At 56.2% G+C, this 12,291-nt stretch overlaps 4 protein-coding genes across 4 annotated transcripts; 1 reads left to right on the top strand and 3 right to left on the bottom strand.

Annotated features, from left to right (window-relative positions):
- Window positions 1-964: 964 nt before the first annotated feature.
- Window positions 965-2,374, bottom strand: WHR41_08001 (uncharacterized protein; the record flags this gene model as incomplete). The annotated part of the gene is made up of 1 exon (XM_069376605.1): window positions 965-2,374. The coding sequence occupies one exon, from the start codon at window positions 2,372-2,374 to the stop codon at window positions 965-967; it is 1,410 nt and encodes a 469-aa protein (XP_069226266.1).
- Window positions 2,375-3,481: 1,107 nt separating this feature from the next.
- Window positions 3,482-4,528, top strand: WHR41_08000 (uncharacterized protein; the record flags this gene model as incomplete). The annotated part of the gene is made up of 1 exon (XM_069376604.1): window positions 3,482-4,528. The coding sequence occupies one exon, from the start codon at window positions 3,482-3,484 to the stop codon at window positions 4,526-4,528; it is 1,047 nt and encodes a 348-aa protein (XP_069226265.1).
- An 83-nt stretch (window positions 4,529-4,611) lies between these two features.
- Window positions 4,612-9,266, bottom strand: WHR41_07999 (uncharacterized protein). Its single transcript, XM_069376603.1, has 3 exons — window positions 6,753-9,266; window positions 5,951-6,691; window positions 4,612-5,315 (listed from the first exon to the last, which is right to left on the bottom strand). The coding sequence occupies exons 1-3, from the start codon at window positions 8,862-8,864 to the stop codon at window positions 4,773-4,775; spliced, it is 3,396 nt and encodes a 1,131-aa protein (XP_069226237.1). The 5' UTR covers window positions 8,865-9,266; the 3' UTR covers window positions 4,612-4,772.
- A 425-nt stretch (window positions 9,267-9,691) lies between these two features.
- Window positions 9,692-11,125, bottom strand: WHR41_07998 (uncharacterized protein). The gene is made up of 3 exons (XM_069376602.1): window positions 10,735-11,125; window positions 10,486-10,641; window positions 9,692-10,426 (listed from the first exon to the last, which is right to left on the bottom strand). Exons 1-3 carry the CDS (start codon window positions 10,743-10,745, stop codon window positions 9,820-9,822), a joined length of 774 nt encoding a protein of 257 aa, XP_069226238.1. The 5' UTR covers window positions 10,746-11,125; the 3' UTR covers window positions 9,692-9,819.
- Window positions 11,126-12,291: the final 1,166 nt, after the last annotated feature.

The following is a 12,291-nucleotide window of genomic DNA, read 5'->3' as shown; positions in this document are numbered from 1 at the left end:
GCTCGCTCAACCACCCCTCCCCCTCCCAAGCCCCCAACAACGCGGCCCTCACCTCCCTCGCTCTCTCCCCGCCCCGCGCCCCCGCCACCCCCACCGCAACGCCCTTCTTCAGCCTGAACGGCTCGCTCGCGTGGACGTCGAACGGCGCCGTGCCGCCCGCCACGCGCCGCAGCGCGGGCACCACGGCGGTGGGGAGTTTGCTCGCCGGCAGCGCGTGGAAGAGCGTCAGGTGCGCTTGCAGGCGGTTGAGGTGCCGCGGGAAGTATTTGTCCCGCAGCGCGGTCATGCGCGCGTGGTGCGCGGGGTCCGTTTGCAGCGTGAGGACGTAGACGGGCTCGGGCTGCGAGTGCGTGGTTTTGGGGGTGTGGGAGGGGCTGCGGGCGCGGCGGGGGTGGTTGGGTTGGGAGGAGGAGGGGGTGGGCTGGGTGCTTGCGAAGGTGCGGGCGCCGCCGGTGTAGGAGGGGTCGCGGGCGATTGAGGACCAGAGCTGTTGTTTGGGCTGCTGGGGTTGTTGCTGGCTTGAGGAGGTTTGGGATGCCATGGTTGGGGTGGGGAGGCGACGGGCGTTGGTCGGATGTGAGGATTCTAGGATGAATCGAAGATTAGAGGAGAGCATGTGGTCATGTAACTAATGGCATTGACATTTCACGGGGATGGTTTGGCGCAGGATGTTTGTGAACAGATACGTTTCTTACATTTGAGGACGAATCGCGACCATCGACCAGATGGTGACGTCGCTCGCGGCTAGACTTTTGCGATCGTCAGGTACGGGCGTGACGCACGGCCTGGCGGCAGATCTGAGATGACGAAAGATGTGGATATGCTCGTGAATCTATGAGAGAGTTTAAAGACGTCGGCGTTATGCGATTGGGTATCTACGCTAAAAGGGTAAATATCTAACGTAGATGGGATATCGTCGAGCTTGCCGGCATCAGCTCCGGACCACTCAGCTTGCGCTAGTCAACTAAGCCTTCCCTTTTCCACCTTTGCTATCAACCGGTAGATCGTTTTCAGTCCGAGACTCGAGAGCCTGGTCGTATCCCGGTGGTTGCTCGTAATGCGGCAGAGTCTCTGCAGTTATTTGAGGCGCAGCGGCGTTTTCAGACTCGCGCGACATTCTGGCAGCAGCTGAGGAAGACGATTCAGCAACCTGGGGCACAGGCGCTCCAGGCTGCGTTCTCAACATCGTAGTGCCATCGTCCAGCGGCGAGAGAACCCTCACTGGTAAGACCTTCTTGCAATGGTTCTCCTTGCCGGCCGCAAATATGCAGTACTCGATCCTTAGTGTGTATTGCCGGCTGATGTTGTAGGTGGTAAACGAGCTGCCGATGTTGACGACGGTGTCGCGCGTGCGCACAGTTTTTGTATGGTCATTGGCTTTGCAAAACGGCACCTCTGGGTCTAATATCATAGTGGCGAGCGGCGGGATGCGTTCCGTCGTGCTGCTCTCGGGTGCTGAAAGTAAGCCGTACTCAGCGCGGAACTCGGTCTCTCCTCGCAGCTCGACACGCAGCCACCGCAACCGGATTTCCGGCGGTAGCGGTGCATTGCATCTGTTGAAGTTTGGGTGCACGGAAAGCTCAAAAGTGAGCGGCTGCCCCATGTAGATGTCTGAGGGAGCGGTCACCATGATGTCGAAGACGTACGTTGGGTACTGCTCCGATGAGAATAGAAACTTGGTCTTTTGGCGGAAACCGGTCGGACGATCGCTCTCCGGAAGGAGATTTTCGTTCTGCAATATGATGGAGTTGCAGAACTGCTGGGCTTCTGGAGATTGGAGTCGTGATAGTGGCAAACGTGGCTGCTCGTAAAGTACCTCAGGGCTGTGGTCATCGCGACCAAACCCATGGATGTCCACGTCAATGCCAGGCATATTTGCAGTGGCTGTCAGACGGTACTCGACGAATGCCTTCGTCGACTTCGTAAAGCCAATGCCACCTCCGGTAAACGTAGGCGGTAGAGGGCCTCCGTGCTCCTCGTGGAATCGACGATCTGGACGAAAGTCGCCTGGATTCGGCATGGGCTGTGTCGCTTCTGGGAAGTTGAATGCGAAAGGGAATTCAACGCATTCCCCAGGCTTGGATGAGTATGGTCCTTCGTGAATCTTGATCCGCTGCTCAAACAGCGGAGCTCTGCCGCGGTATGTCGAAGATGTATTGCCATTGCTTTTGTGGATCTTCGTCTTTGCTCTTCCGTAGAATGTGACATAAATTATTAAAGGTCCAAACAAGCTCTGAAGGTCGGCAACGTCGCGATGATATCCCCGAGGTCGATATGTCAGTGCTACGTGGCCTGTGACCGGGTCATTGGGACCGCAATGGTATTTTGCTGGATTGTCTAGGACAATTTTGCCCCAAACCGAGCCGGCAGACATGGTGCTGAACCCAGAACGTGAGCTGGGACCACCGAGCTGGTCACGAAGCAAGCTGTTGGAGGTGACAAGGGACGTGGGCAGCAACTGGAAGAATTGCAAAGGTCTAACGTGGAGGTTTCCTCCGAGCTTGTAGAAAGATTTAAGCAGAAACCTCAATACTGCAGTCTGTGCCTACCTTATATTTTTGTGCTCTCTCGTATTGAACATCGTCACTGCCTCAGTAGGATGCGCGAAGGAATGGCGACGAGTGGCTGAGCGACGCCAAGCCCTTGCGCCTCAGGCATGAAACAAGGCATCTGATGATGCTCAAACATACCATTGGCTGCGGCTGTCTGCCTATCACCGCATCTCTGGGCGTGAAGACAAAGTCACGAGATGAAGTTGGTGTTACTGAAGCCTCAATGAGTCCGCCCGTTTCGCTATACAGTATTTCTCGGCTTGCCACGAAGCATGACCGGCCGCGGCCCAGGATGACGCATTACACGGGACAATGCCGCGGCGGTTGACGGCATCAAGCTGTTTCGATGTGACCTGGGAGGTCTGGAAGACGACTGCTGAGCTCGGGACTGCTGAAAAGGTCGACACAGCAGGTGAGCAATCTTCTTCCTATCCACTGAGGTGCAGCAAAAGTGTCCACGCCGCGGCTATGGTTTATTAATGTTTGGTTTAGCAACGGTATAGCCCTCGTGCACTTTCGCTTCGGACCCACCTACGGCCAGCCAAGCCTCGTCCGGCCCGGGTTAGGGAACGAATCATCAGAAGCAGCAGGTGAGCACGCGAGCACTTTCCGGAAATACACTCGGCCACGCGCTGGAGCCACGCGGATGCCGTCCATTCCACTCTGCATTACCTCACATACGTCTTTTGTCCCCTCCTGTTGGCTACTCGTCTGCCGGTGACCCACGAGTCGCACATGGACTTTGGCTGCAACGAGGACTCAAATCCGGCGGCCGTAACACATCCTCGATGATGAAAGATGGAAGACTCCAGATGAGTATTATGGAGCAGTTTAAGTAGGGTCCTCTGCGCCGTGTGAGTGTTTCCTCTCCATTGTTCTGTTGAGCGAGTTCCTGGCCTCACTCAATTTCCCGTCGATTGCTTGTCACCATGACTACCTCGTTCTCTTCACTCCCAATCATCGACCTCGGTGTGCTTTCTGCACAGTCCCCTTCTCCTTCTGACCTCCTGGAGCTCAGCAAGGACCTGTACAATGTGTTTGCCACCACTGGCTTCGCGTACTTGATTAATCCGCCTCTGTCCTTCTCTCACGAGGATGTATTCGGCTTAGCATCCGAATTCTTCTCCCTGCCTCAGTCCGAGAAGATGGAATTGGCCAAACAGACCTTTTCCAAGCAGAACAAGAACACCTACCGCGGCTATTTCCCCACGCAACCCGGCCAACAAGACAACCTCAAAGAAGGCCTCGAGGTCGGACCCAAAGCGCCTTTGCCACAGCACCCATCCAACCGCCCACGCAAGTTCAATCTCGCCGAATCCAACGTGTGGCCTTCAGCTGCATCGTTCCAGCCCACCCGAGAGCGCCTTGAAACCTTCTATAGCGAATTGCAATCCCTCTCCTCCACAATGCTGTCTCTGCTTGCCGTGTCGCTCAACAAACCAGCAGACCACTTCGCTCACTACCTTACCGACTCCCTCTCCACCCTCCGCCTCCTCCACTACCCACCGCAACCATCCGCCGCAAGCGACTCCTCGAACCAAGATGCTAAGCTCTGCTGCACCCCTCACACCGACTCCGGCATTCTCACCCTCTTGCACCAGGATCCCACGGGCGGCCTTGAGGTTCTCAACTCCGCCGGCGACTGGGTCCCCGCCCCGTACGTCCCGGGCTCCATCGTTGTCAACATCGGCGACTTGCTCGCGCAGGTCAGCGGCGGCAAGTTCGTCGCCACTAAGCACCGCGTCCGCACGAATAGCGGTGGCGCCAACGCCGGAGAGGGCATGGGCCGCTTCAGCGTGCCGTTCTTCTTCGAGCCTGGCGAGGCTTGTGTGGTGAAGAGCGTCGATGGCGATGACGCGGTTGTCTACGGCGAGTATGTCAGGAGGAAGATGGGCACTTGGGTCGAGTATCAGGATGATGAGCCTGAGCCGGTGTTGGAGGAGAGGGTTGGTGCGACGGCCGTGGAGGCGTGTTAGGTTGGCAATGTTAGCTTTCCTGAACTCGAGCGATTTAACAGTACGCACGACACTCGGTCCGAATGATTGCGAGTCTCATCTCATCTCATCATCAAAACTTCACATGGTATAACGCAAAAGATCTATCAACACCGCTAACGAACCCTTCAGCCGACATGCCTATTCATATCAATGCATATCGCGTCAGGCCCATTCACAACATGTGCACATGCAAGGCGTCCCGCCCCTCTCCTCCTCATCCACCTCAACTCCCACTCGTCCGCCTCGGCTTGATCTCCACCAACTGCTCCTCATCACTCCCGCTACTCTCCCTGCCTTTCCCCGCCAACCCCGCCTCCTCCTCAACATCATCCCCATCATCCAACGGACTCCTCTCCTTCGCCTCCGTCGTGCTCGGCCTGCGCGCAAACCTCGGATCGTCCCTCGCCACCCCTCCGCCCAACTCAAGCTCCTCATCCGAAGAGTCGTCGTCGCTCCCAAAGAACCCCCCGGAGCGCCCGACGCCGCTCTCGACTCGCAGGCCTGCTTCGCGCAGCTCGTGCTCGCTGGCGGGCGCGAGCGATTCGAGCTCGCTCGGCTCCTCGGGCAGGTTCTGCGCCGTCTCGACGGCGGACAGGTCTGCGGCGTCCGGGTCCGTGGATTCCGCGGCTTCGGCGGCTTGTTTGCGCTGCGCGAGGCGGACGGCGAGCTGGCGGCGGGCGCGCGAGGGCGGGATGTTGAGGGGTGGTGGGATGCCGGGGTTAGAGGCGTCGGGTGTGTCGGTGGTTGAAGATGGGTCGGTGGGGTCCTGTGAGAGGTGGTGTTAGTATGTCTTTCCAGGATTCTATATTTAAGTTTCTTTCCCTTTCCGTCCCCGAGAATGATGCTTGTTTCCGGTGCAAAAGTGATGTGTGCAACGACATGACCGTGAGGTGGCGTAGGATCGGGAGGATGAAGAAGGTGCTGACCGCACGCTGGCGTTCTGGCGGCGCCTCGCAGCGTAAGCGGAAGGGGGAACCGCGCAGTGCGCTGGCAGCAGCCGTGGAACATAGGAAAAAGAAGGGAAAGTGTTAATCAGAAGATCGAGCCAAAGAAAAGAAAAGATCATTCCCCGGCCGTGTTCTCTTTTGCCCACGATACGTCTATTGCAGAATTTTCATGAAAGCATTCCTCGCTCTTGTCGATGTGTGCGTTCCGTATTACAGGCTTCCTTTTCCTCATGCATAAGCTCGCACACTCCTTCGCTCGCCTTGCTCTTCGCCGATGCTGCCAGCGTCCTCCTGCCGATGCCTTACACAAAAGGAAAACCCTCCAAGGTAAAGAGAAAACACTAAACACAAATGAAGAAGGGCGCAACAAAGAGGTATATGCATGCATGCAGGGTAGGGTCATGTCGGCTCATCGATAGTCCATGTCAACATCATCAAAAGAGAGTTCACCGACCTGTTCGTCTTCCGAGAAGGCAGAGCCCGCAGAACCCCTGCGCTCCTGATCCCGCGCGTCGTGGTCTTCCATATCCTCATCATCGTCATCGTCGTCGCCGTCGCCGAAGCCACTAAGCATGGTGCCCGAGTTGACCTCGAAGGATTGGCCGACAGTGCCCTCTGACATGGCCAGGCTGTCTTGGGGCGCGACGCCAGAACCAATACCGGCACTCGCAAGAGTGTTTGCAGTGTTTGTGCTGAAACTGCTCTGCATTCCGCCTGGGCCGCCCATGCTCATCGGCCGTTGCATGGCGTTCTCAGGTCTGACGCCACCGAGGACAGCATTGTCCTTGTCTCTCGTCTCGGCCAGCACACCCTCCACGTATTGGGTCCACTCTTCTCTCCCGACACGCTCGAAGACGATCGGGTCCAACGACTCAGGGGGCAGGCGGTTGCCAAATTTGCAAACCTCCTCAGCGATCAGGGTCAAGTGACCCATGTAGCCAAGGCGCATGTTGCGCTTCTGCTGAGATTCGTCAGACGCCTTCTGGCCATCGAGGACGCGATCGGTGATGTCCTTGGTGGACGCGAATCCAGCAATCTCGGCGCTTTCGCCGTCCTTGAGCTCGATAGGGCGGAAAAGATCCAAGGCCAGGGTCCTGTTGTAACCCCGATCAAGAGTGCCGTTGAATACTTGCTGGACTACATCGTAGACAACGTTATGCAAAAAGTTGTTCCATGAGAATCGGAAGAAAAAGTCCTGCGAATGATTGTAAGTATTCAGTCTGGGGTTTCATATCGCTAGCAAGTGAAAAGCTTACTAGAATTGTTGGCACAACGTGGTGCTCAACGAATTGAATCTTGAGTAGATCGCCGACCACAGGGCTGCCATCCGCTTCTGTGTCGAATGGCGGTCGCTCCCCGTTAGACAAAGTCGAGTTGTCACCTTGCAGCGTTGCGACGCTCTGTCCAACGTCCTCTGCTTCAACAGGCGATTTGCCACCATGAACTGGGTCAACATCGTCTGCTGCCGAAGTCTCCTTGCGAGCGAAGAGTGGCGCCGGCCTTTCCGCCTTAGCCAGTTCCTTCTCGAGCTCAGAAGGGCCATCGTCGTCGAAGTTGTCGGCGGTATCCTCACCGAACTCGGTCATCACGGTATCCTCATCCATCTCAAGTCCGCCAATCCGCTCTGTGACGCCCGCCGTAGTGGGCGAGTCTGCTGCCTGCGTGGGAGGCGGGTCGAAATGTAACTGGGGCTTCGGCGGCGACTTTGATTTTGAAGGCGAAAGAGGTCTAGGGATGTCGGGGTCCTGAGCGTCTGGAGGAGACGCCTCGGGCTGCCTCTTATCAACCTTCTCCAGAGCGGGCAGGCCGGTCTCGGCAATGCGTTCGTTAAAGTCGTCAAAATGCACATCTTCATGAAGATCGTCAGGAGAAGCCACCTTCTCAAAGCCATCCTCGTCGCTCGCGTTCTGCACTTCGAGCTTCTTAATTTCCTCGGGCGCTTCGTCGAGCTCGTCCATCGCCGGCCTCTCGGCATGGTGGAAGCCGTGTGAGTCCACTGAGCTGCCAAACTCTTCATGACTGTTGCCGTTGGTGGGGCTCGACGGAGCTCTAGGTGTGATGAGCTTGCCCTCGGCCTTGAGCTGTTCGCGCTCAGCGTCGCGCTTGCGGACTTCTTCCTCGGCGCCACGCTCGTTCAGTAAGCCCATGTTACTGCAGTGCAGCAGCTCGGCCATGAGCTCGCACGTCTTGAAACGGTCAAAGCCAAGAGGCTCGACCTTGCCGCCAAACGCAACTTTGAGGTCGGGTTTCTTCGAATCTTTTGAGCGGATCAATTTCATAAAGTCCGGAACGTGGTTCGCAAATTGACGGAGCAGTGTGCCCAAGTAAATAGGATCGGATGTCTTCGGCTCAGGGCCGACTTGATTGTCGAGATCGTAGTCTGAGTTGTTCTTACGGATCACTTCAATAATGATACCGACGCCGACAGTAAGCGGGTTGCCTCCTCGTAGCATGTCATCAATCAGGGTCTTGATGCATTTGTCCGAAACCAGTTGTCTCGTCAGCTCATTGGGCCCGATGACGGACTGGTCCTGTGTAGTCGCATTCGCAGAAATGGTGATGATTGCCTTCAGGAAGTCGCCAGCCGAGGTCTGAGTCGCAGAGCTGTGCTCTGGTGACAGAAATTCGAGCAACAGAGGGATCAGGTCTTGCGACTGCAACCAGTCAACGATACCCTCGCCGCCCTCATGCTTCTCTAATGAGATGATCTTGAGCAAAAGATCCATGACCATCGGGCAATCGACATGCTGCAGGATAGCTGGTACGATTCCATCCAGAGACTTGAAGAAATCCAGCATCTCTTCTGTCTTCTTGTCCAACAATGCTTCGTTGACCTTTGTGAAGTATCCAGCCTGCAAGGGGTCCAGAGGAGCGGCGCGGTGAATATACTGCCAGAACTGGCGCAGGTGTTCGCGGTTTTCCATAATCGCCTCAGTGATCGACCAGACTTCCGAGGACAGCACTTCGCACGCGACGTAGGCGTACTTCTTACGCTGCGCCTCCTTCTTCTCGTGCTCTGTCTCGGCATCGTCGCTCCGACTCCTCTTGCTCAGCGATATCGAGCGGGAGCGCGCGTTGCCTCTGCCGAAGAACGGGATCCCGCCCGTCCTTCCGTCTTCTTCAGTTTTGGATGCATCGTCGCCTTCCTTCTCTTTGGGCACCTCGGGTTCCTCTTCAGCAACCACATAATCCAGGAGTTTCTTCAGCACCGGCTCGTCCCGCAGAAACTCAACGAGCTTGCTGTTCTGCTGCTTCAGCTCTTGAATCAGGTCGCTCTCGTCCAGCAGCTCCTCGACGGTGACGTCTGGCTTGTCGAGGATCGTGTCGAGTGTGGAGATGCTGGCGTAGCCGCCAAAGCGCCAGAACATGGTGGGCTACGTGATGCCCGGCGACTCCGCGGGTGTGGGGTGAGTAGGGGTGCGTTGGCGGCGCGCAGGGAAATCGCCCTTTGATATCATGCGCGTCGCCCTGTGTAGTTGCGCCTTGGTGGTGTTGGTGGGGTGCGAGGGGGAGGAGGCCGCCGCTTGGTCAATGGGCACAGCTGTGGTGTGTCGAAGTCAAGGGCAGGGCCGTGCGCAAGTGCTGCTCGCGTGCGGCGGTGGTCCAGACGGTGGACTGTGACCGCGGGGACGGGAGCGCACAAACGTTTGCCTCGAGGCGTGATTGCTTGCCAGATGCCTCGTGAAGGCTCTCACGTGGCTCGGCGATGTGTTGGACTGCGGGAAAAATAGGCGGTCACGGGCAGCCTTGGGCAGAAGTCAAGTGTTCCTTCTGCACGGGCGATGTCGCTCTCAAGGGTCCAGGGTCGGCCGGGTCGAGGGTGCAAGAGGATTTTGGGAGACGATGTCTCGCGAATTGAGGGACACAGTTTGTCTTCTCAGACAAAACAGATGCTGATAAGCTCTTGATTTGAATTGCCACCAAATGCCAGCTTATCGTCTCATCTCATATGCCTTTCAGACTCAGCGTCAGACTGGTGGCAGTGGTCCGGCACTGCCACGTGAGACGTTCCGCATGCATCCTGCCCTACCTATAGGGTTTGAGCACTTGAGCCAATCTATCTGCCGCAATGTAGGTACGAACATGATCTCATGTTGGGTTCCGCCATGGCATGTCGGTGCTCTGCTTCGAAAACAAGCATGCACGTACGAACAACGCGTGCGCGGAGGGGTCAAACCCACGTGGGTTTTGTGCATCTATCTCTACTTGAATGACCCAAACGTTCATACGTGCAGACTAATGCATAGTTGTCTAGATATTGTGGTATCTCGCTTGCAAACATGACCCGTGCCTTCGTTACCGTACAGCATAAAGAAGCTCAGACTATCTTCGTTCCGCCTCCTCCCTCCAAGCCGCTTCATCGTGCAGTGTTGCCATCTGCGCTTCTTCATAGCCCGGTGGCGGCTCATCAGGGGGGCTGAGAGCATTATCTGTGGGTCGAGGCCGAGGGAGGCTTCCGGGTGGGGTGTCTTCTGGCTGCTGGACTGGCTGTTGAGGCATGGCCGAAGCTATGGGAGGCAAAAGCGGGCCATCGCTCTGCTCCTGGTAGACAGGTAGATCTTCCGAGTTGATATTGCTCACATCAACACCGCTCATCGCGCCTGCGGAGCCGCCGGCTCCATCACCATCAATGCGTGACACTTCTACGGCTTGCTGCAAGCGCTCCTTCACGCGCTCGAATTGGGTGTGAAAGTCGAAGGCACCGCCATCTTTGAATGTGAGTTTCAGCTCTACGACGCCACCTGAAGGGGTAGGGATGCCGCCGCCATTCACAGGCTGCAGCAGCGCCTGCCACACGTTGGGTCCAAAGAAAGGCGCAGTGACATGAGAGTCGTGGACGTTCAATATAGGTGCGGCAAAGCTTCGGAGCTTCTCCGTGGGCTTGTCCGGGATGTATATTACTCGTCGATTCGTGAGATATACAAGACCACTGATTCCGACGTCAGCAGTGTGACCTCTTGGTACTACTTCAAGACATGGATTTCGCACCTGCTGCTTGACGCCGAGAAAGGCTGTTGTTGTTTTCCAGGGTAATGTGATGGGTTCGTGATAGAAAGTGATATGCGGGGAGGCGAAGTGAAGAGAGTCTGTTCGTTTGGTAGAGGCGTGAAAGGTGGGCTGGTCGCAGGCGACAGCATGACCCAGCTAGTGATATGTGAGCGGATGCGCCGACACTTCGGGATAGACATGGCGTGGTGGCGGCGATGTTGTGCATTAGTTGAGGTGGCGGGAACTCACTTGATGGACATGTTGTCGGCAGGAACCGTGTTCCTCTTAAGAGCCGCAGCCGATTGTCAAGCAATCAATGCACAGGCGCTCTCCACCCGTCCCGTAGGCGCCTGCAGCGTGCTACAAGAAGCGGACGATAGCCTGGGCTCTAGCCAAGAAAAGAAAGGCCACCGCGCAACTGCGTCTTCGGGCGTCGCGAGCGCGGAATCCGCTGCAAATGGCGCAGATGGCGAATGAGAGCCGGATGGCACGGAGCTTGCTTGCGGGTATGGCGTGAGGCTAGGGGGATATCTGGCGTGGTCGATTTCTGTTGTTGGGGGGTTGCGCGACGGCGAGGTGGCCTTCGCTGATCGCACGGCTCGTGGGGCACATCAGCAGGCGCGTTTGCCGCCGTAGCTTTGGGGAAATGCTTGGCATCTGGCTAAGGGGCCTTAAATCAGCTTCACATCGGCTTGCCCTGTTCCACCAAAGCGACCTACTTTCGCGTATAGGCCCCTAGTCTCGTCGCTACCAAATCTCAGCCGACGCTCTCACCTTTTGGACTTTTGCATATGGACCGTAAGGTCATTACGTTCTGCCTGCGTGAGCCAGGCGTCCTGCATTTCTCGGACTCGCCATGCAAACAGTACTTCATCTACTCAAAAGGCTTTTGACCTTCTCCGGGCAGGGGTGAAGCCTGTCTGCGCAAGCTAGGATATCTGGAATCTTGTGCAGAAAGCTGATCCCCGGCGCACATATCCTCAACTTCAAAGCTAAAATTCGGCTCGGTCCTCTCGAGAGACCGTCCATGTGCATCAAGCATGCTTGGCTCGTACCTGCAGCCTGCCGTCACATGTCTGCCTCACGATGTGCGACCTACCGCTGCAGTGAGCAAAGGGTACATGGAGTGGCGTCTCCCCATGCGCATCTTGATTGACTGCGTAATGATATGACGCGGTACTTCAATGTATTGCATGCCATTGATGTATGCTCACTTCGCAACAGCGCAAAGAACTGCTTTAGCTCCTGCGTCTGCACATCGCAGTAGTGGTTATTACATTCGGCAACGGTGCACCCGGATGGCTGAATACAGCACAACGTGATGACCATGCACTCCACAGCTGTTGTATGACTTACCATACTTGTCCATTGCGGGGTTGGCATTCTTCTGCATCAACGCTCAGAGCAATTCCTTACACAGAGCTTTTGTTTTACGTACTCGGTACATTAATCGTTTGCAGCATTCTTGCCATTCTAAGAACCGCCAGCGGAAGATGTCCGGCTTACTACTTACCTTTGCATACAAGCCACCTCCGCCTACAACGGCTCAACGTATTCCCAGTTACCTTGAAGCATGTGGAAAAGGTTCCACGATCGCCATGTTGCGTAAAGCAACGTTACACCTGAGGTACAGTGTGCTGAAAATGGAAGATCTGCGTCAACTGAGGAATATGGCAATGGATGTAAAAGAACGATGTTTAGCTTGTCCTCTTGATGACCATCATGATTCACAGCCATTCGACACGTCCTTGAGAGACCACAATATGCTGTTACTCTTCTCATCGCCCCAGGTACATTCGCAATCAC

This window comes from Cladosporium halotolerans, assembly GCF_011745625.1.
Source record: "Cladosporium halotolerans strain TM138-S3 chromosome Unknown Sca38, whole genome shotgun sequence".
Classification (NCBI taxonomy): Eukaryota; Fungi; Ascomycota; class Dothideomycetes; order Cladosporiales; family Cladosporiaceae; genus Cladosporium; species Cladosporium halotolerans.
This window is presented reverse-complemented; position numbering and strand designations above follow the sequence as displayed.

Coding starts and splice junctions, on each gene's coding strand:
- WHR41_07998 (XM_069376602.1), bottom strand. Junction 10,427..10,485: donor TTCTCGGCGTCAAGCAGCAG/GTGCGAAATCCA, acceptor CGTCGGAATCAG/TGGTCTTGTATATCTCACGA.
- WHR41_07999 (XM_069376603.1), bottom strand. CDS start 8,864: ATGTTCTGGCGCTTTGGCGGCTACGCCAGCATCTCCACACTCGACACG. Junction 6,692..6,752: donor ACGTTGTGCCAACAATTCTA/GTAAGCTTTTCA, acceptor AATCATTCGCAG/GACTTTTTCTTCCGATTCTC. Junction 5,316..5,950: donor CCTTCTCGGAAGACGAACAG/GTCGGTGAACTC, acceptor CACCTCTCACAG/GACCCCACCGACCCATCTTC.